The sequence below is a fragment of the Pan paniscus genome, chromosome 6 (assembly GCF_029289425.2).
Source record: "Pan paniscus chromosome 6, NHGRI_mPanPan1-v2.0_pri, whole genome shotgun sequence".
NCBI lineage: Eukaryota > Metazoa > Chordata > Mammalia > Primates > Hominidae > Pan > Pan paniscus.
The window spans coordinates 60,916,368-60,938,917 of record NC_073255.2 but is presented as its reverse complement, the minus strand read 5'-3'; the positions used below and the strand labels follow the sequence as shown (position 1 = coordinate 60,938,917).

The 22,550-nt window shown below is 50.7% G+C and overlaps 2 protein-coding genes across 15 annotated transcripts in view; one reads left to right on the top strand and one right to left on the bottom strand.

Moving 5' to 3' along the window:
* The window catches only part of PHKG1 (phosphorylase kinase catalytic subunit gamma 1), a 20,284-nt gene extending 13,397 nt beyond the window's left edge, over positions 1 to 6,887 (top strand). For 3 of the 5 annotated variants that reach the window (XM_008963810.4, XM_055115976.2, XM_055115975.2), the window contains 6 exons: positions 3,083 to 3,148; positions 3,357 to 3,520; positions 4,551 to 4,641; positions 4,758 to 4,911; positions 5,047 to 5,172; positions 5,508 to 6,887. In XM_008963810.4, the coding sequence (XP_008962058.1) occupies positions 3,083 to 3,148; positions 3,357 to 3,520; positions 4,551 to 4,641; positions 4,758 to 4,911; positions 5,047 to 5,172; positions 5,508 to 5,753 (847 nt within the window). In that variant the 3' untranslated portion in view covers positions 5,754 to 6,887. Of the gene's footprint in view, positions 1 to 2,543; positions 2,640 to 3,082; positions 3,149 to 3,356; positions 3,521 to 4,550; positions 4,642 to 4,757; positions 4,912 to 5,046; positions 5,173 to 5,507 lie in introns of all 5 variants that reach the window. The other 2 variants (XM_034964150.3, XM_063605738.1) reach the window with 2 other exon arrangements.
* On the bottom strand, positions 6,139 to 22,550 carry SUMF2 (sulfatase modifying factor 2). 10 transcript variants are annotated; one of them, XM_063605714.1, is made up of 10 exons: positions 22,394 to 22,550; positions 18,124 to 18,280; positions 13,680 to 13,794; positions 12,576 to 12,680; positions 12,059 to 12,209; positions 9,917 to 9,972; positions 8,619 to 8,703; positions 8,297 to 8,441; positions 7,766 to 7,883; positions 6,139 to 7,278 (listed from the first exon to the last, which is right to left on the bottom strand). In XM_063605714.1, exons 1-10 carry the CDS (start codon positions 22,515 to 22,517, stop codon positions 7,159 to 7,161), a joined length of 1,176 nt encoding a protein of 391 aa, XP_063461784.1. In that variant the 5' UTR covers positions 22,518 to 22,550; the 3' UTR covers positions 6,139 to 7,158. The 10 variants fall into 10 exon arrangements, with proteins under 10 accessions (XP_063461784.1, XP_063461783.1, XP_034820051.1 ...); XM_063605713.1 differs by having other exon boundaries at positions 7,766 to 7,863; XM_034964160.2 differs by having other exon boundaries at positions 12,576 to 12,620.

Here is a 22,550-nt window from a genome sequence, read left to right as displayed (position 1 = left end):
CCTGGGTTCACCACTTGTGGGCTGGATCATTTCTTTAAATCTTGGTTTTCTCATCAGTATTATGGGAGTGATAATAGCACAGTGACTGGCATAGTGTGAATACTAATAATTATTAGCTACAGGCAGGCGCAGTGGCTCACAACCGTAATCCCAGCAGTTTGGGAGGCTGAGGCCCCAGCTACACAGGAGGCCGAGGCAGGAGAATCGCTTGAACCCAGGAGGCGGAGGTTGAAGTGAGCCGAGATCACGCCATTGAACTCCAGCCTGGGCTACGAGAGCGAAACTCCATCTCAAAAACAAAAACAAAACAAAACAAAAAAACCCCAAAACTCTTGGCCTCACGTGATTCTCCCACCTCGGCCTCCCAAAGTGCTGGGATTACAGGCATAAGCCACCGTGCCTGGCACAGTATAGTGATATAATTGTTCTGTTTTATTACTGGTTGTTAGTCTCTGACTGTGCCTAACTTATAAACTTCATCTTAGGTATGTACATATAGGAAAAACATAGTAAGTATAGGCTTCAGTGCTATCCATGGTTTCAGGCATCCACTGGGGGTCTTGGAACATATCCTATGCAGATAAAGAGGGATGACTGTAGACATATATAAAGTAGAACAAGGGGTTAGCAAGAGACAGGGGCTTCCTCAGACCGAGTGGTCAGGAAAGCATGTCCAGGAAGTGACCCAGCAGAGGGTGGCAGGATGTAAGGTCAGTCAGCACCAAAGACCAGGTCCTGCAGGCATTTTAGCCATGGTAAGGAGTTTGGAGGGTCAAGACTGGGAGGGTGACATGATCTGATTTACTTTTTTTTTTTTTTTTGAGACAGTGTTTTGCTATTGTCGCCCAGGCTGGAGTATAGTGGTGCGATCTCGGCTCACTGCAACCTCCGTCTCCTGGGTTCAACTGATTCTCCTGCCTCAGCCTCCCAAGTAGCTGGGATTACAGGCACCCACCACCATGCCCAGCAAATTTTTTATGTGTGTACTGTTTTAGTAGAGACAGGGTTTTGCCATGTTGGCCAGTCTGGTCTCGAACTCCTGACCTCAAGTGATCCACTCGCCTCGGCCTCCCAAAGTGCTGGGATTACAGGCGTGAGCCACTGCGCCCAGGCTGACTTCCTTTTGAAAAGATCTCACTGACTATCTAGGGATGACTGTAATGAGGCGGGATTGGAAAAAGGGAGGCCAGCAGTATCGAGGAGAGAGGCAGGTGGTAGAGGTTGCATCTGGGGTGTGGTCCAAAGATCAATATCATCATCATCATCACCACCATCATCATGCCCCTGCTTTGGCATCAATAGGATTAGTAAGATGAGCCCCTTATTGCTAAGCATCAAATGTGAACAATACAAAGTGCTCTGTGAAATGCAAATTCCAGACTTATCATGGGCCAGGCACAGTGCCTCACACCTGTAATCTCAACACTTTGGGAGGCTGTGGTGGGAGGATTGCTTGAGGCCAGGAGTTTGAGACCAGCCTGGGCAACAAAGTGAGACCCCATCTCTACAAAAAAATATAAAATTAAGGCCGGGCATGGTGGTTCACCCCTGTAATCCCAGTACTTTGGGAGGCTGAGGCAGGCGGATCAGATGAAGCCTGGAGTTCAAGACCAGCCTGGGCAACATGGCGAAACCCCATCTCTACAAAAAATACAAAAGTTAGCCCAGCATGGTGACAGATATCTGTAATCCCAGTCACTCAGGAGGATGAGGCACAAGAATGGCATGAACCCAGGAAGCAGAGGTTGCAGTTAGCTGAGATCGTGCCACTGCACTCCAGCCTGGGCAACAGAGGAAGACTTTCTCGGACCCCTCCAGACTCACCAGCTGCAGCTGTCTCGACTGCTCTGTGGCACTGTCCTGTATAGCCCTTGGGGACAGCTCAAATGTCTTTAACCTTTGAAGAAGTTGCTGGGGGAAGCTATTTTTAATGCTGCCCTGAGGAGCCCTCCAGGGTATAACTAGATTGTTCTAGCAGAGTCCTTTCTAGATCATCCCAGGAGGTAAGAAGATTGAACCTCAATTCTTAATCCCGTAATTGGCAAACTTTGCTCCTGCAACTCTTGCACAGCCGATTCTTCCCATTTGTTTCCTGGGAAAAAATCGGGATACTCGGCCAGGCGTGGTGGCTCACGCCTGTAATCCCAACACTTTGGGAGGCTGAGACGGGTGATCACCTGAGGTCAGGAGTTGAAGACCAGCCTGGGCAACATGATGAAACGCTGTCTCTACTAAAAATACAAAAATTAGCTGGGTGTGGTAGTGGGCACCTGTAATCCCAGCTACTCGGGAGGCTGAGGTAGGAGAATTGCTTGAACCTGGGAGGCAGAGGTTGCAGTGAGCCGAGATTGCATCATTGCACTCCAGCCTGGGTGACGAGCAAAAACTCCATCTCAAAAAAAAAAAAAAAAAAAAAATTGGGATACTCACGTCCTTCTGATCTGGGTCTGGGGTCCTGGGCCAGTGGTTAATAGTCCCCTCTTTCAGCCTCCAGCCATCATTTAGGCTCCGATACATCCCAGTCCACACTGTCACTTCCACAGATGGGAAGACACTGATACAATAGAGATGGAACAGAAATGGTGCTTGGGCTGGGACTCTCCCAAGTCCACCAACTTCAGGGCCCAGGGCAGGGCAAGGTACTGCTCACAGGGCCACCAGCTCGGGGCCCATTGCTTCCCTGGTCACTTCTAGCCATCCTGGCCTGGAACTAGGGTAATGGGAACCTGGGGAGGGGACTTAGCTGAAGAAATGCCTACCTCATGAAATGGTGGGAAAAATTTTTCCAGGGGAAAAATTCAGTCAGGGGAGAAACCTAGGCCATCTCTATTCCTCGGAGGGTTGATGAGAGCCTGAGCCCCTGATGTGGGCCACCTCTCCAGCCTCCTCTGCTTTTCTCCCAGTTCTTCCAGAACACTTCTCTCCTCACTTCCCCGGCTCCTCTCCCCAGACTGTGGTTCTCCACGGAGAGTGGCCCACTTAGCTTCTAGAGGTATCAGGGCGGAAGGCAGCTCTCTGGGAGCAGGGTAAGGGCAGTGGTGGTCTTGGGACCGATCCAGCTATCAACCCTCTGTTTCCACAGGATGAAGAGAGGGGAGCTCTTTGACTACCTCACTGAGAAGGTCACCTTGAGTGAGAAGGAAACCAGGTGAGGGTCCCTTTGCCCTTCTCTCCACTCCCTCCCACGTGGCTTAGGGCCACAGGCACTGGGGTCTCAGGGGAGTCAGGGCGTGCACATGTCTGGGCTGGGCGTGTGTGCTGCTCCCTTGCAGTGTGGCTGAAATGTGAGCTGTGTCTCCCTGCCTGTTACCTGACCCTGAGCAGAGGAAGAGTAACAAGTGTGTGCCCCACCCTAGAAAGATCATGCGAGCTCTGCTGGAGGTGATCTGCACCTTGCACAAACTCAACATCGTGCACCGGGACCTGAAGCCCGAGAACATTCTCTTGGATGACAACATGAACATCAAGCTCACAGACTTTGGCTTTTCCTGCCAGCTGGAGCCGGGAGAGAGGCTGCGAGGTCTGGTAACATGGCCTTGGCCCACGTCCAGGCCTCGGGTGCTCAATCAACCGTCTGCAGAATAGAGATGGTCTGGGTTTCTCCCCTAACTTAATTGTTCCCTGGAATAAAAATTCCACCATTTCAAGGGCTAGGGATTTTTTTTTCTTTTTCTTTCTTTTTTTTTTTTTTGAGATGGAGTCTCACTCTGTCGCCCAGGCTGGAGTGCAGTGACACGATCTCGGCTCACTGCAACTTCCACCTCCCGAGTTCAAGTGATTCTCCTGCCTCAACCTCCTGAGTAGCTGGGATTGCAGGCACGCGCCACAACGCTCGGCTAATTTTTGTATTTTTAGTAGAGACAGGGTTTCACCATGTTGGTCAGGCTGGTCTCGAACTCCTGACCTTATGATCCGCCCGCCTCGGCCTCCCAAAGTGCTGTGATTACAGGCGTGAGCCACCATGCCCAGCAGGGCTAGGCATTTCTTCAGGTAAGTCCTCTCCCAGGTTCCCATTACCCTTGTTCCAGGCCAGGATGGCTAGAAGTGACCAGGGAAGCAATGGGCCATGAGGTGGTGGCCCTGTGGGCAGTATCCCGCCCTGCCCTGGGCCCTGAAGTTGGTGGATGTTGGGGGAGTCCCAGCCCGAGCGCCATTTCTGTTCCATCATCTCCATTGTCTCTTTGGACTTCCTCTTTTTCTTTTTTTTTTTTTGAGACAGAGTCTCACTCTGTCACCAGGCTGGAGTGAAGTGGGGCGATCTCAGCTCACTGCAACCTCCACCTCCCAGGTTCAAGCGATTCTCCTGTCTCAGCCTCCTGAGTAGCTGGGACTATAGGCACATGCCACCACGCCCAGCTAATTTTTGTATTTTTAGTAGAGATGGAGTTTCGCCATGTTGGCCAGGCTGGTCTCGAACTCCTGGCCTCAGATGAGCCGCCTGCCTCGGCCTCCCAAAGTGCTAGGATTATAGAAATGAGCCACTGCGGCCAGCCTGGACTTCCTCTTCTGAGTGCCCTGCTGACCTGCCCTGATGATGACTGTTCCTGCAGAGGTCTGCGGGACCCCCAGTTACCTGGCCCCTGAGATTATCGAGTGCTCCATGAATGAGGACCACCCGGGCTACGGGAAAGAGGTGGACATGTGAGTGCGCCGGGAAAGGAGGAGCACCCAGCTAGGCTGGGCAAGAGAGGAAGTAGGCAGGGCTGGGCCGGTGCCCCTGGCGCTGGGTAAGTGGCCCTGGGCCCTCGCATGTCCAGGTGGAGCACTGGCGTCATCATGTACACGCTGCTGGCCGGCTCCCCGCCCTTCTGGCACCGGAAGCAGATGCTGATGCTGAGGATGATCATGAGCGGCAACTACCAGTTTGGCTCGCCTGAGTGGGATGATTACTCGGACACCGTGAAGGACCTGGTGAGAGGCCAGGCCAACTGGCTCCTGGGCTCAGGGCCGCGATGCCAGGCGCCCCTGCCCGGGGAGGCCCCGCCTCTCCTGACATGCTGGAGGGGACCTGCCTTGACATTCTCGGTTCCCCTCTCCTCCTCACAGGTCTCCCGATTCCTGGTGGTGCAACCCCAGAACCGCTACACAGCGGAAGAGGCCTTGGCACACCCCTTCTTCCAGCAGTACGTGGTGGAGGAAGTGCGGCACTTCAGCCCCCGGGGGAAGTTCAAGGTACTAAGCGTCCTGATCCAGGCCCGCCAGCTCCCTAAGTGCAAACCTCTAAGCCCCCTCCTCTCCCAGGAGTCCTTACACCCCGTGAATTTCCAGAGTACCCATCCCTCCCCTCCCAGCTGCCCTGTGATGGCTTCAAAGACGGCAGGTGTCAGCCCACTGGCTCGGTCCCTGAGGATGCTGGCCAATCCCAGTGGGAAGTGGGGGACACTAGGAAGGCCCCGCAGAAGCCACCCAAGGCTTCGTGGCAAACGAGCCCAGAGCGTCCCTGTGCTGGAGGGGCAGGGCCTGGCAGGGCGGGGGCTGCAGCCCAGCTTCTCCGCCTGGCCCTGCAGGTGATCGCTCTGACCGTGCTGGCTTCAGTGCGGATCTACTACCAGTACCGCCGGGTGAAGCCTGTGACCCGGGAGATCGTCATCCGAGACCCCTATGCCCTCCGGCCTCTGCGCCGGCTCATCGACGCCTACGCTTTCCGAATCTATGGCCACTGGGTGAAGAAGGGGCAGCAGCAGAACCGGGCAGCCCTTTTCGAGAACACACCCAAGGCCGTGCTCCTCTCCCTGGCCGAGGAGGACTACTGAGGGGCTGGCCAGTCAGGGAGGGCTAGGGGGCAGGTGGGGAGGGGAAGCCATGGAAATACAAGTCAAAGGGGTGAGATGCGTGCAGGCCTCTGCAGAAGGAGCACTTGGCCCTGGCCAGGAACCCCTGGAGCTGAGGCCACGATCCCCTCTCAAAGGCTGTGCACAAGGGAAGTGGGTGTTCCCACCACACAGCAATACCTGCAGGCTGGGGCAGGCCCTGGGTGGGCAGAGATCACACGTGGCCTGAGAACCAGGAACCCCCTGCTCCTCTACTTCCTAGATGAGCCACCATCTCCATTTCTCTTTAGGGGAGGCCCAGAGTTACTGACACTCAGGCTTTCTTCCCTTAGGGTCACAGGGTGAGGATCAAAGACACACAAATGTCTGAGATACACAATTGCAGGAGATTTTATTGGCCCCATGACATCCAGTGACAGTGTGGGAGCAGGCTACTCTCCAGGGACATGTTTTTGGAGGCATATGGAGAAGGGGGCCCAGGCGAGGTGGCTCACACCTGTAATCCCAGCACTTTGGGAGGTCGAGGTGGGAGGATCGCTTGAGGCCAGGAGTTCGAGACCACCCTGGGCAACAGAGTGAGATCCCATCACTATAAAAATTCAAAAAATTAGCCAGGCATGGTGGTGCACACTTGTAGTCCCAGCTACTCAGGAGGCTGAGGTGGGAGAATTGCTTGGGCCCAGGAGTTCAAGGCTAGAGTGAGCCGTGATCACCACTGCACTCTAGCCTGGGCAACAGAGAAAGACCCTGTCTCAAAAAAAAAAAAAAAAAAAAGAATAGGAAGCTTCTGATATTTGTCTTTCTGGAGTACTATTTGCTTTGTGATTCCCACAATGCAATGCTTCACCTAGTACATCATCTGGTTCTCCCAGACCCTTTTAGGACTGAACTGTGCTTTAAATAGTTACATGTCTGCCTGTTACACAGTGGAAACTAGTTTCCTTCAGAGGGACACGAAACCACAGATGAGGCCACGAAGAAAGCATTCTCCTTCCACAGCAACTGGCTGAGAAAACAGAACCAGGAAAATTCTGCCTTGAGGAAACAATGTCAGCTTCCTGAATCATCCAGGGAGAAAGGGGGAGAGAATAGATTTTAAAATGCTTAACAAATGGCCTTTCAGAGTGTTCTGTTCCAATTGTTTGTGTGTTTGCAATCCTGTGTCAATAATACTTGGCCTCTAACAGAAACACCTGGTCCCCAGTCATCGTCAACACACATTGGGCCCCTTCTCCAAAACACAGGAGGCTGAGTCCTCTCCTGCCCTGGTGAGAGGCGCCTGCCACAGAGGGATGGGAGACAGGGAAGGGGAAGTTCTTTCCTGAGGCTGAAGCTCTCGAGCTTGGAATTGTGCTGTTTGCAACATGGCCAGGGAATGACAGTGACCCTAGAAGGCTTTTCTCCTTGTCACCACCCGGCTGCTTACAGCTCCCCTGGCGGCCGGCCTGCATCTGCAGCACAGCGGAAACCGAGGTTGTCTGAGGCTGAATCTGGAGTGTTGCCCATCCTGCCAGCAGAGAAGGGGAGAGAGGACAGACACGTCCTGAGAAAAAGGCCTGGGGCTTACCCATCTTCCCTGCCTCATCCGCAGGGCCGGCCATGATCAGGGAGCATGAGGGCTGGGGAGAGCATGGTCTGGAAAGAAGCCTGGTGTGAGGACAGGTCCTGAGCCTGTGCCAGTCCTGGGAGAAAGGGGGCAAGAAGGGGCTTTGGGACAAAAGGAGTCTTGCAAGAGTAGGGGGAGGGACAGTGGCCCCAAGAGACAGCACTGGAGAGCAGAAAAGACAGTGACTAACTTCTATGTTAGCAGTTGACAACAGCTCAGTAGAATGCTGTTCTCACAAGCAATGAGAATATCACGGCCGGGTGCAGTGGCTCAAGCCTGTAATCCTAGCATTCTGGGAGGCCAAGGCAGGCTGATTGCCTGAGTCCAGGAGTATGAGACAAACCTAGGCAGCATGGCAAAAACTCATCTCTACAAAAATTAGCCGCACCTGTAGTCCCAGATACTTGAGGAGCTGAGGTGGAAGAATCGCTAGAGCCTGGCAGTTTGAGGCTGTAGTGAGCTGAGACTGTGCCACTGCACTCCAGCCTGGACAACAGAGCAAGACTCTGTCTCAAAAAAAAAAAAGATTTTTCGTGTGCCCACCAGTTTGAAGAGTCAGTAAGTCCATGACCACCAGTAATGACCTACTGGTGTGGTCATTCTACTTCCCTCCCTTTGCCCACCTAGTGGTAAGGACAAGAGGAGAAACCCCATAATTAAGATGCCATACACAGTCTCCCTGGGTACCAAGAGCTGGCAGGAGAGTCACAAGGTGTCCTGGGTCCCTTTGCTTTTCATAGCAAGTGCTGCTGGCTTTCTTTTTTGTACCCACAACTGGGCACAGGCTCAGGGAGGTGCTGGGACCAGCTCATTACACACAGACGGTTGGTGGTGTGAAGGTGGGGACACTCTGGGACCGGGATTCAGACCTCAGCCCCCAGCTACAAGGCCCCATGTTGCCTGGGACCAAGCCCCTTACCTGGTGGTGACCCGGGCCCGGTGATTGGCAGAGCCATCAGCTGTGTCGATCCAGGATGCCCCCCGGAGGACGCGCATGTCCTGCTCAGCAGCCTGGTACGGTGATGCTGTCCACTCCCACACGTTCCCCAGGAGGTCATAGAGCCCTGCAGCCCCACCGGCGGGTCAGGCCAGGCTGGGACCCGCCGACCACCCCGCCTACCCTCTGAGGTCCTGGGGGCCAAATGGCAGAAGGGAGGTGCTTCCCTCTGCCTCCTCTCTCAGACACGATGGTCCCAACAGCCAGTTCATGGGCACAGCCGCAAGCCCAAGACAGCTCTTACCGTAGTTGTTCTGGGCGGGGAAAGCATTCACTGGGGAGACTCCATGGAAGCCATCCTCAGCTTTGTCTCCCTTGGGGAACTTTCCCTGATGGGAGAAAGGAAGGGTAAAGGATTTACCACCTGTCCCAAAGCAGGTCCTCTTGCCTATCCAGAGGAAAACCAAGGTCGTCTTGCTGTCGCATCTGGGGAAGGGGAAGGGCACGGGGCGGTGACCTAGATTCCTATCTAGAGTTCCCAAACCCATCACCTCACATCCCCAGGGTGACCCCCGCTGCTGGATTAGGAAGAGTGTTTCCCCTGTACCCACAGGGCTCCAGGTCAAGCCCAGCCCACACCTGACTTCTCCACTCTCAGCAACATCCTGCCCTCTGCCTGGAACCCCACATGCCACAGTGCCTCAAGAAGACAGGATCCTCTGCATCCTGCCCCCGTGTCTCATGCCTGAGCACTGCAGCCTATTCCTGCTGGCGTTCTCAGGACAGTGCTTTTTTATTTGCTTATTTTAGTTTTATTTTTTATTCACTTTTTTTTTTTTTGAGGCAGGGTCTCGTTCTGTCGCCAAGGCTAGAGTACAGTGGTAGCTCACTGCAACCTCCGCCTCCTGGGTTCAAGTGATTCTCCTGCCCAAGGCCCAAGCAGCTGGGATCACAGGTGCATGCCACCATGCCCAGCTAATCTTTTATTTTTTGTAGAAGCAGGGTTTCACCATATTGGCCAGGCTGGTCTTGAACTCCTGACCTCAGGTGATCCACCCGCCTCGGCCTCCCAAAGTGCTGGGATTACAGGCGTGAGCCACTGCACCCAGCCCTACAACTCTTTAATAGAAAGTACTTACGCTGGCTGGGCACGGTGGCTCATGCCTGTAATCCCAGCACTTTAGGAGGCCAAGGCGGGTGGATCACCTGAGGTCAGGAGTTTGAGACCAGCCTGGCCAACATGGCAAAACCCCATCTCTACTAAAAATACAAAAAAATTAGCCGGACATGGTGGCAGGCACCTGTAATCCCAACTACTTGGGAGACTGGGGCAGGAGAATCGCTTGAACCTGGGAGGCGGAGGTTGCAGTGAGCCAAGATCGCACCACTGCACTCCAGCGTGGGCAACAGAGAGAGACTCTGTCTCAAAAAAAAAAAAAAAAAAAAAAGCACTTATGACCCATTGTCTTTTGCTTTACCAGCTTATGAGTCATCAGTTGCATTAGAACCCAAGCCTTCTGGATGCAGCGGCCTAACAACACAGTGCCCAGCCTCCAGCAGGTCTCTGTCAATGCTTGGTGAAAGGAGGAACGTAGGTCTTACCTGCCACAGGTTGGTGCGGTTTGGCTGGAACCAGTTCCCCCATGGGTAAACTTGACCTGCGAGGAGAGCAAGGAGGCAGCAGAGGAGGGGGAGGTGAAGAATTAGGGAAGGGAAAAAGAACACAGAAAGAGTGAGGGAATCAAAAGGAAGTTAGAGGGTGATGAGAAAAAAGAGTGAATGACCTGCTTTTATTTCCCATGCCCATCCTCTCCACTTGCTGAACTGCATTAGAGGGCCCTGGCCTCCTCATGTGCTCCAGGGCAATGTAATCCTAAGCATGGTTCTGGGACCTGAGCCAGTTTATAAAGCATCTGTTATCAGTTCATGTTGAGAAAAGTACAGAAATCAAGAAACTTGAAATTGGACTTAGATTGCATAAATGAATGAGCCAGAGGCAACCTCACAGGTCATATTAAAAACTTCGATCACTGGCTGGTCGCGGTAGCTCACACTTGTAATCCCAGCACTTTGGGAGACCGAGGCAGATGGATCACGAGGTCAGGAGTTCGAGACCAGCCTGGCCAACACAGTGAAATCCTGTCTCTACTAAAAATACAAAAATTATGCAGGGCGTGGTGGCTCACGCCTGTAATCCCAGCACTTTGGGAGGCCAAGGAGGTCAGGAGATCGAGATCATCCTGGCTAACACGGTGAAACCCCGTCTCTACTAAAAATACAAAAAATTAGCCGGGCGAGGTGGCGGGCGCCTGTAGTCCCAGCTACTTGGGAGGCTGAGGCAGGAGAATGGCGTGAACCCGGGAGGCGGAGCTTGCAGTGAGCCGAGATCGCACCACCATACTCCAGCCTGGGCGACACAGCGACACTGTCTCAAAAAAAAAAAAAAAAAATAGCCAGGCATGGTGGCAGGTGCCTGTAATCCCAGGTACTAGGGAGGCTGAGGCAGGAGAATCCCTTGAACCCGGGAGGCGGAGGTTGCAGGGAGCTGAGATCGTGCCACTGTACTCCAGCCTTGGGCGACAGAGCTAGACTGTCTCAAAACAAAAAACAAAAAACAAAAAACTTTGATCACTGATGTACCTGGTGTTCACTGAAAGATTGTGTAGAGGGGTTTAATGTGCGGAGTTGCTTTTTGCTGTCCTAACTTTTTGTGTAATTAGGATTGCAGAATGACAAATGCCCGAGTTAGGAGCAAACAGTGATTCTTTTTTTTTTTTTTTTTGAGACGGAGTCTCACTCTGTCGCCCAGGCTGGAGTGCAGTGGCGTGATCTCGGCTCACTGCAACCTCCACCTGCCAGGTTCACGCCATTCTCCTGCCTCAGCCTCCCAAGTAGCTGGGACTACAGGCGCCCGCCACCAAGCCCAGCTAATTTTTTTTTGTATTTTTAGTAGAGACGGGGTTTCACTGTGTTAGCCAGGATGGTCTCAACCTCCTGACCTCGTGATCCACCCACCTCGGCCTCCCAAAGTGCTTTGATTACAGGCATGAGCCACTGCGCCCGGCCGCAAACAGTGATTCTTAACATTAATCCCTGTACCCCAGAGGCAGAAGTGTGTAGTCTTGGTAATTCTTTTTCCTTATGCTATGTTGCTCTAGTTATATTTATTGAAATGTAACATGTCTGTGGAATTTCCAATAAAATATTTTATGTCTGTTCTTTCAATTTTCCAGTTATTAATTTTTATGGTATTTTATATCAGTCTGAGATGGACTAGAAATTAAAAAAAAAACAAACACTGGTCCTCCACCACAGATAGCTTAAGAAGCACTGCTCTAGGGAACACAGACCCTTCCTGCCCCATCCCCCCCGCTTTTTCTTTTGAGACAGGGTCTTGTTCTGTCACTCAGGCCAGACAGCAGTGGTGCGATCATAGCTCGCTGCAGCTTTGAACTCCTAGGCTCAAAGGATCTTCCCACCTCAGCCTCCTGAGTAGCTGGGACTACAGGCACATGCCACCAGGCCCAGCTCATTTTTGTATTTTTCGGAGAGACAGGGTCTCCCTATATTGCCCAGGCTAGTCTTTTACTCCTGGCCTCAAGCGATCCTCCTGCCCCAGCCTCCCAAAGTGTTGGGATTACAGGCATGAGCCACCGTGCCCAGCCCCTTTCCACCCTTTAAAGCCCCTCATGCTGGGCAGGATGGGGAGAAGAATAAAGGAAAATCGCCTTATCATCTGGATACCCTTCAAGCCCCCTCGGGCGGCAAACTCCCACTCTTCCTCCGTGGGCAGTCGTTTTCCCCGCCAAGCACAGTAGGCACGGGCGTCATTCCAGCTCACGTGTAACACTGGGTGCTCCAGTCTCTCTCGGATGCCAGAGCCAGGACCTGCAGGCTGACAGCCAGGATTAAGTGAGACAGGCTTCCGGGAGCGCATTAAGTCGGAGGCAGGCTAGGTTTAGGGCGCCCGCGTTCGCTTTTACCACTAGATGGAGCAAGAGAGCTGGAAGAGAGCCGGGTGAGCGACGAGTGGTCGGAGTCAGAAAAAAGAGACTACAGGAGGCTGAAGGGAGAAATGGATGGGTAACAGGAAACAGGATTCGGGCAGGTGAAACAGGCCTGCTGAGCGCTTTCCCTGATATTCCCCTATCCTCCTTTGAAACTCAGTGTTCCTGGATGTACGAGGGGTAGAGAGGAGGCTGGGCCTGGAGAATAAGAGTCAAGCAGGGGTAGAAAATGAGGTAGTGGAATCAGCCCTTACCTGCCTCCAAAATGCCCTTTCCACTGGAAGCCACCAGAGTACAGACTGCGAAGAAGAAGGAGACCGACTGCAAGATGCTCCGGCCCAGCAAAGGCACCTCCCCGACTGAGCCACAGGACGCAGAACAGAGACGTCAGGCTGAGACTCAGGTGGTCTAAGTGAGGTTGTGGCTGAATTTTTTTTTTTTTTTTTTTTTTTTTTTGAGACAAGATCTTGCTCTGTCACTCAGGCTAGAGTGCAGTGGCACCATCAGAGCTCACTGCAGTCTCAACCTCCTGGACTCAGGTAATCCTCCCACCTCAACCTCCTGAGTAGCTGGGACGACAGGTGTGCATGACCATGCCCAGCTAATTTTTTTTTTCTTTTTTTTGTAGATATGGGATCTATGTTGCCCAGGCTGGTCTTGAATTCTTGGGCTCAAGCAATTGTCCCACCTCGGCCTCCCAAAGTGCTGGGGTTACAGGCGTGAGCTGCTGCGCCCAGCTGAGACTGGAATCTTTATACAGCCCATCTTACCACCCTTATTAGAGGTTGGCTTGCCAAGGTGATCTCTCTTTTTTTTTTTTTTCTTTTGAGACACAGTCTCACTCTGTCACCCAGGCTGGAGTGCAGTGGCGCCATCTCGGCTCCTGCAACCTCTGCCTCCCAGGTTCAAGCGATTCTCATGCCTCAGCCTCCTGAGTAGCTCGGATTACAGGAGCGTGCCACCATGCCTGTCTAATTTTTGTATTTTTAGTATAGACGGGGTTTCGCCATGTTGGTCTTGAACTCCTGACCTCAGGTGATCCACTCACCTCAGCCTCTCAAAGTGCTGGGATTATACGCATGAGCCACCATGCTTGGCCCACCAAGGTGATCTCTTGATTCAAGTTCCTTGGACCCTATCCTGACTTGGACATTTAGGCAAGAGCTAACTTGGGTTCAGGGTTAACTTCCTGGGAGTGTGTACTGATCTGACGCTCCATGGTGAGTTTCTCTTGCTTCCCCTCTGCCTCCACCTCTCAGGTCTGATTCTCCACTGTGTCCCAGGTAACCCATGTCCCACAGGATTCCCTGTCCAGGTCCCACTCCTATCCCCTCAGCTGCAAGACCAGGTTCTCTCACCTTCATTGGCTGGGTGGCTTTGTTTCTCAGCTCATCAGAGACAAAGTCCTCAAAGACAAAGCTCCATCCAAATATCTCAGCTTCTGTCCGATACTTTTTCTCCCTGACAAAATCCCTGTAAAGACATAGTTCAGCTGGTTCAGCTGGTGAGGTTCTGTGCCCACCCCATCTTCTCCTGCTCCAGGAAACTTCAGATATCCCTGTCCTGTAAGTTATACACCACAGAGTGTTCATGATTGCCAAGGAATTAACCTGAAGCCTGAGTGATTTTCTTTTAAATTAGAATACAACGAATTCACATACAGTAAAATTCACTCTCTTCAGTGTTTAGTTCTGTGAGGTTAATTAATTTTTTATTTTATTTGTTTGTTTATTTGTGTATTTATTTAGAGATGGAGTCTCACTCTGTCGCCCAGGCTGGAGTGCAATGGTGTGATCTCGGCTCACTGCAAGCTCCGCCTCCCAGTTTCACGCCATTCTCCTGCCTCAGCCTCCCAAGTAGCTGGGATTACAGGCGTCTGCCACCACGCCCAGGTAATTTTTGTATTTTTAGTAGTGACAGGGTTTCACCATGTTGGCCAGGCTGGTCTCGAACTCCTGACCTAGTGATCCACCTGCCTCGGCCTCCCAAAGGGCTGAGATTACAGGCGTGAGCCACCACACCTGTCCTATTTATTTATTTTTTTGAGACAAAGTCTCACTCTGTTGCCCAGGCTGGAGTGCAGTGGCACAATCTCAGCTCACTGCAACCTCCACCTCCCAGGTTCAAGTGATTCTCTAGCCTCAGTCTCTTAAGTAGCTGGGATTACAGACGCATACCACCACGCCCAGCTAATTTTTGTATTTTTTGTAAAGATAGGGTTTCGCAATGTTAGCCAGGCTGGTCTCGAACTCCTAACTTCAGGTGATCCACCCAAAGTGGCCTCCCAAAGTGTTGGGATTACAGATGTGAGGCACAACACCTGGCCAATATTTTTTTTTGAGACAGAGTCTTGCTCTGTCTCAAAAAGACTGTTGCCCAGGCTGGAGTGCAGTGGTGCAATCTCAGCTCACTGCAACCTCCACCTCCTGGGTTCAAGCGATTCTCTTGCCTCAGCTTCCCCAGTAGCTGGGATTACAGGTGCACACCACCATGCCCGCTAGTTTTTGTCTTTTTAGTAGAGACGGGTTTCACCATGTTGGCCAGGCTGGTCTCAAACTCCTGACCTCATGATCTGCCCGCCTCGGCCTCCCAAAGTGCTGGGATTGCAGGCATGAGCCACTGTGCCCAAATTATTTTTTATTTAATTAATTAATTATTTATTTATTTATTTTTAGACGGAGTCTCACTCTATGGCCCAGGCTTGAGTGCAGTGGCGTGATCTCAGCTCACTGCAACCTCTACCTCCTGGGTTCAAGCGATACTCCTGCCTCAGCCTCCTGAGTAGCTGGGATTACAGGTGTATGCCAGCACACCTGGCTAATTTTTGTATTTTTAGTAGTGATGGGGTTTCACCATGTTGGTCAGGTTGGTCTCGAACTCCTGACCTTGTGATCTGCCTGCCTCAGCCTCCCAAAGTGCTGGGATTACAGGTGTGAGCCACCGCGCCCAACCAATCATTTATTTTTTTGAGACCAGGTCTCACTCTGTCACCCAGGCTGGAGTGCAGTGGCACAATCATGGCTCACTGTAGCATCGACCTCCTGGGTTCAAGCGATTCTCGTGCCTCAGCCTCCCGATTTATTTTAATTATTTATATTTTGAGACTGGGTCTCACTCTGTCACCCAGACTGCAGTGCAGTGGCATAATCACAGCTCACTGCAGCCTTGACCTCCTGGGCCCAAGCAATTTTCCCTCCTCAGCCTCCCAAGTAGCTGTGACTACAGGTGCATGCCACCATGCCTAGCTAATTTTGCGGAGATGGGGTCTCACTATGTTGCCCAGGCTGGTCTAAAAATTCTGAGCTCAAGTGATCCACACACCTCGGGCTCCCAAAGTGTTGGGATTACAGGCATGAGCCACTGTGCTCAGCAGTTCTGTGAGTTTGACAAAGCATATAGTCACTACAATAATCAAGATACAGAATAGTTCCATCGGTCACCTCCAAAAAAATTTCCCTGCAACTCACCAACCACGGACCAGGTTTTTTTGTCCCTATAGTTTTGCCTTTCCCAGAACACCATATAACTTGAATCATACAGTATGTAGTCTTCTGGATCTGGCGGAGGTTTCCTTCACTTAGCAAAAGGCTTCTGAGATTCATCCATGTTGTTGCCATTAGTAGTCTGTCCCTTTTTATCGATGAGTAGTATCTTATTGTATGGACATACCATATTTTGTTCATACACTTACCAGCTGAAGATCATGTAAGTTATCTCCTGTTTTTGGAGATCATGAATAAAGCCACTGAGCAGGAGATTTAAGGGTGGGGAATGTGTCTCTTTTCTGAAAGGTCTCCAGCACATCTTTTTTTTTTTTTCTTTTTTTTGAGAAAGGATGTCTCTCTGTTGCCCAGGCTGGAGTGCAGTGGTGCAATCATGGCTCACTACAGCCTCAACCTTCCACACTCAAGTGATCCTCCTGCCTCAACCTCCCTACTAGCTGAGACTACAAGTGTGTGCTACCATGAAGGGCTAATTTTTTTTTTTTTAATTTTTAGTAGAGATGGGGTCTGTGTTGCCCAGGATGGTCTCGAACTCCTGGGCTCAAGTGATCCTCCCACCTCAGCCTCCCAAATTGTTGGGATTACAGACGTGAGCCACTGCATCCAGCCCTTCATCACATATCTAATCTCACAACAACCATCAGAGACAGATATAAGAGGTGTTATTGTTATTAACTCCATTTAAGAGGTGAAAAACACTGAACCAAATAGAAGTGAAAAATTGGGCTTTTAAAATGGATTTTTGGCCGGGCGTGGTGGCTCACAGCTGTAATCCCAACACTTCAGGAGGCCAAGGCAGGTGGATCACCTGAGGTCAAGAGTTCAAGACCAGCCTGACCAACATGGAGAAACCCTGTCTCTACTAAAAATACAAAAAATAGCTGGGCGTGGTGGTGCATGCCTGTAATCCCAGCTACTCAGGAGGCTGAGGTAGGAGAATTGCTTGAACCCAGGAGGTGGAGGTTGTGGTGAGCTGAGATCGCACCATTGCACTCCAGCCTAGGCAACAAGAGGAAAACTGTGTCTCTAAATAAATAAATAAATACAAATAAATAAAATGGATTTTCAAGGCCAGGCATGGTGGGTCACACCTATAATCCCAGCATTTTGGGAGGCCACGGCAGAAGGATCACTTGAGCCCAGGAGTTCGAGACCAGCCTGGGCAACAGGGCAAAACCCTGTCTCTACCAAAAATACAAAACAAAATAAGCCGGGTGTGATAGTGTGCACCTGTAGTCCCAGGTGATGGTTTGAGCCTGGGACGCAGAGGCTGCAGCGAGCTGAGATCATACCACTGAACTTCAGCCTGGGTGACAGAGCCAGACCCTGTCTCAAAAAAATAATAACAATAACAATAATAATAATAAAATGAATTTTCATATACTTTGGTATGGTTTAGTAAGTTTCAGGGGGCAGATTGTCAGGGTAAGATGGATTGTTATATATATATATTTATATATATATGTGTGTGTATGTATATTTATATACTTATTTACTTATTTATTTATTTTAGCAGAGATAGGGTCTCCCTATGTTACCAGCCTGGTCTCAGACTCCTGAGCTCAAGCAATCCTCCCACCTCGGCCTCCCAAAGTGCTCACATTGCAGGTGTGGGCCAGCACACCTGGCCTATAAGGGGAATTTAAAGGACTCTACTATGATGTCCCTTCTCCCAATCCCTTCCCCATGTAGAAGAGGTTTCTGTTGAGTGACTGGCGTTTGCTTATATTTCTCAGTGCTATGCCCAGTGTAATGGAAAATGCACTGGCTCAAGAGCCCAGGGATTTGAGTTCCAGGCCAAGCTCATCCACTAACTGAGTCAGTCAAACCTCTTTGGATTTCAGGTTCTCCATCTGAATAACATATCCCATAGTACACTGCAAAGATGACACGTGACAGTGAACAAGTTAGTTTTCCTTTAGATATTAAGAATGAGGCCAGGTGCAGTGGCTCATGCCTGTAATCCCAGCACTTTGGGAGGCTGAGGTGGGCAGATAGTTGAGGTCAGGAGTTCGAGCCCAGCCTGGCCAACATGGAGAAACCCCGTCTCTACCAAAAAAATACAAAAAAAAAAAAATTAGCCGGGCGTGGTGGTGAACACCTGTAATTCCAGCTGCTCGGCAGGCGAATTGCTTGAACCCGGGAGGTGGAGGTTGCAGTGAGTGAGATTGCGCCACTGCACTCCAGCACCTGGGTGACAGAGGGAGTCAGTCTCAAAAAACAAAAAAAAAAAAAAGGAAAGAAAAAAGAATGAGATTAGAGAGAGTCTTCATTCCTCCTGGAAGAATACCTGATGTACCTGAAATCTTTGTTGGTGACAGGAAATATGTCGATGGCAAAGGGTTTCACTGTCGCCTCCCGCACAGGCCCTTCACCATCTCTGCTGTCTGGAGAATTTGTTCCCATCAGGAATCTCCCACCCTGCAGTTGGACCATGCTAGTAGCCTGTCCATTTCCTGCAAAGAAAAAAGAGAGTTACCAGTAATACATGCATATATATAAAACAAGTGGTAATATTTGGATCATATGCAATACTCATGATGGTATAACAAAACACAACAAAAAATGTGGAGGCTTAAAAATCTGGCTTTAAATTCCTTTTGGGCTGGGCACGGTGGCTCACACCTGTAATCCCAGCACTTTGAGAGGCCGAGGCGGGTGGATGACGAGGTCAGATCAAGACCATCCTGGCTAACACGGTGAAACCCCTTCTCTACTAAAAATACAAAAAAAAAAATTAGCCGGGCGTGGTGGCAGGCGCCTGTAGTCCCAGCTACTTGGGAGGCTGAGGCAGGAGAATGGTGTAAACCCGGGAGGCGGAGCTTGCAGTGAGCCGAGATTGTGCCGCTGCACTCCACCTGGGCAACAGAGCGAGACTCTGTCTCAAAAAAAAAAAAAAGAAAGAAAGAAAAAAAGAAAATTCCTTTTGCGTTTTGTTTGTTTGGCTTCACATTCTTGTTCTGCCACTTAATTTGCTGGGAAACCTTAGGCAAATTACTTAATCTGAGATTCAATTTCTTGTCTTTTTTTTTTTTTTTTTTTTTTTTCGTGACAGGATCTCGCTGTGTCACCCAGACTGGAGTGCAGTGGTGCACTCTGGGTTCACTGCAACCTCTGCCCCCGTCAGCTCAAGCAATCCTCCCACCTCAGCCTCCTGAGTAGCTGGGACCACAAGTGTGCACCACCACACCTGGCTAATTTTTGTATTTTTTGTAGAGATGGGGTTTTGTTATGTCGCCCAGGCTGGTCTCAAACTCTTAAGCTCAAATGATCCTTCCACCTCAGCCTCCCAAAGTGCTGGGATTATAGGTGTGAGCCAGCACGCCCAGCTGAGATTCAATTTCTTCATCTGAAAAATGGGGATATCTATGGACGACCATAGCTTATTAATAAAAGAAAAAAATAAGTATGAAAAATAGGGATAATATCTCACTATCTCTTAGGTAGCAGCTGTATCAATTAAAATAACATGGAACCAGGAGCAATGGCTCAGAGACAGGGTGCAGAGGCTAAGGCAGGAGGATTGCTTGAGCCCAGGAGTTCAAGGTTGTAGTGAGCTATCATTGTGTCACTGCACTCCAGCCTGGGTGACAGAGTGAGACCCTGTCTCAAAAAATAAAAAATAAAAAGATAATAATAACAATAAGATAGCATGGGTGAAATGTTGAACACATGGTATATTTGCACTTACCTCTTTCTTCCTCTACACAAGTCCTTTTCTTCTTCTACACAAGCCCTTGTCCCAGCTAGGTGAATTTAGACACTCTATCCTAAAATACATCTAGCACTTTCTTTCCATCCTTCTGCTCATGCTGTTTCTCTGCCTTTTCCTCTCCACTTACTGAACTCTTATCAGTTCTTAGTGATTCTCACCATTATATGAGCCAGAAGAGAAGCATATAATACATATATGTTTGACAGTATATCCCTGGCCTCTGCCATAAGTGCATAATTATTGCCAAATAGTTGAATGAGCACCTTTAGACTTGTATGAATGCCTCAGAAAATCATAGAATTAAAAAGGACCGGCCAGGTGCGATGGCTCACACCTGGAATCCCAGCACTTTGGAAGGCCGAGGCGGGTAGATTACCTGAGGTCAGGAGTTGGAGACCAGTCTGGCCAACATGGCGAAACCCCGTCTCTACTAAAAATACAAAAATCAGCCAGGCGTGGTGTCAGGTGCCTGGAATCCCAGCTCTCAGGAGGCTGAGGCAGGAGAATCGCTTGCACCCGGGAGGCAGAGGCTGCGGTGAGCCGAGATCACGCCACTGCACTCCAGCCTGGGCGACAGGAGCGAGACTCCGTCTCAAAGAAACAAACAAAACCAAAAATAAGCCAGGTATGATGGTGTACACCTGTAATCCCAACTACTCCGGAAGCTGAGGCAGGAGAATCACTTGAACCTGGGGGGGCGGAGGTTGCAGTGAACCAAGATCGCGCCACTGCACTCCAGCCTGGAGGGACACAGCAAGACTCTGTCTCAAAATAAATAAATAAATAAAAAATAAAAAAGGGTCTTTGCTTCAACCTCCTTATTCCACAGGAGCAAACCAAGACCCAAAAAAGAAATATGACTTAAAGAGCTGGTTAGCAGGAGACAGGACTAGATTTAGGTCTCTTTACGGTGCTGTTTCCAATAAGCCATACTGCTTCAGCTGATGCACCACTTCACAGTGTCTTTCCAAGAAAGGATGTCTAAGCACTACAACTTCTTTCAAGGCAGAGTCCTTGTCTTTTGATGTTCCTCAAGATCCTATCTTTGGATCTCTTATTCTGACACACTCACAGTGATTTCATCCATGTTCAGTTTTTCGTTTTTTTTGTTTTGTTTTGTCTTTGATTTTTTTTTTTTTTTTTTTTTTTTTTTTTTGTGAGGCGGAGCCTTGCTCTGTTGCCCCGGTCAGAGTGCAGTGGCCCGATCTCGGAAAACTGCAACCTCCGCCTCCTGGGTTCAAGCGATTCTCCCGCCTCAGCCTCCTGAATAGCTGGGACTACAGGCGCCCGCCACCACGCCCGGCTAATTTTTTTGTATTTTTAGTAGAGACGGGGTTTCACCATGTTGGGCAGGCTGCTCGAACTCCTGACCTCGTGATCTGCCCGCCTCAGGCTCTTAAAGTGCTGGGATTTCAAGCGTGAGCCACCTCACCTGGCCCATTTTCAGTTTCTTTCACAAATATATTGCAAAGGGAAAAAACGGATCATCCTGGCGTGGTGGCTTACGCCTGTAATCCCAGCACTTTGGGAAACTGAGGCAGGGATTGCTTGAGGCTGCAGTCAGCTATGATGGAACCATTCACTCCAGCCTGGGCAACACGTCGAGACCTTGCCCCCCGCCCCACCAAAAATAAATAAATAAATAAATAAAAGGAGTAAGTAGGGAAATCTCAGATTGAATCGGAATTAAGAAATAACATACAATTGCAATGTATGAGATTTTGTCCCTAATTCAGCCAGCAAACGTTAAAAACCATTTATGAGATAATAGATGAATCTGAACAGACTGAATATATTATTAAGAAGCACTGTCAATTTTTTAGGTGAGAAACGGTTTGACTATTCAAGCTTAATAAATCCCTAGAATAAAATGGGATAATGTCTGGACCCACTTCCAAATGGCTCCAGGAGAGGGGGAGTGTGCGATTCCGCAGGAGCAGGACTGGCCACAAACTGGCAGCTATTTAAGCTGGCCGAGGAGTACGTGGGGGCGGGGGTCGTTCCTCGTTATATTCTCCTCTTTCCTTTTTTTTTTTTTTTTTTTTTTTTGAGACGGAGTCTCGCTGTCGCCCAGGCTGGAGTGCAGTGGCGCTATCTCCGCTCACTGCAGGCTCCACCCCCCGGGGTTCACGCCATTCTCCTGCTTCAGCCTCCCTAGTAGCTGGGACTACAAGCGCCCGCCATCACGCCCGGCTAATTTTTTGTATTTTTAGTAGAGACGGGGTTTCACTGTGTTAGCCAGGATGGTCTCGATCTCCTGACCTCGTGATCCGCCCGCCTCGGCCTCCCAAAGTGCTGGGATTACAGGCGTGAGCCACCGCGTCCGGTCTTTTTTTTTTTTTTTTTTTTTGAGATAAAGTATCGATCTGTCGCCCAGGCTGGAATGCAATGGCACGATCTCGGCTCACTGCAACCTCCGCCTCCTGGGTTCAAGCAAGTCTCCTGTCTCAGCCTCCCGAGTAGCTGGGATTACAAGCACCCGCCGCCACGCCCGGATAGTTGTGTTTTTTTGTTTTTGTATTTTTGTAGAGACAGGGTTTCACGTTGGCCAGGCTGGTCTCCAACTCCTGACCTCAAGTGATCCACCCGCCTCGGCCTCCCAAACTGCTGGGATTACAGGCTCGAGCCACCGCGCCCGGCCTCTCTTTCCCTTTTTTAGGTTTGAAAGATTCCACAGCAAGAAGTTGAAAAGTATAAGGCGGTGAAGCGCCACGCGCACCGAGAGCTACCTCCCCAGCCCGCCGCTGCAGCCGCATCCCGGAAGCCGGCAGAAGGGCCTAGGGCTCTCTTCCGTCAGGGCGGAGCGCCCCATCCCCTTCCCAGCGCCCCCAGGATGGACGGCCGGTTCACTGACCTAGCTTGAGCCACGCGCCGACCAGGAGCGACAGCAGGGGCAGCAGCGGTAACCCATGCCGGGCCATCAGGGCTGCCGCGCTGCGCCGCGTACACCCACGGCCCCGCTGCGCATGCGTCCTCATGCACCGCAGCGGCAGTCGACCCCTATGCACATG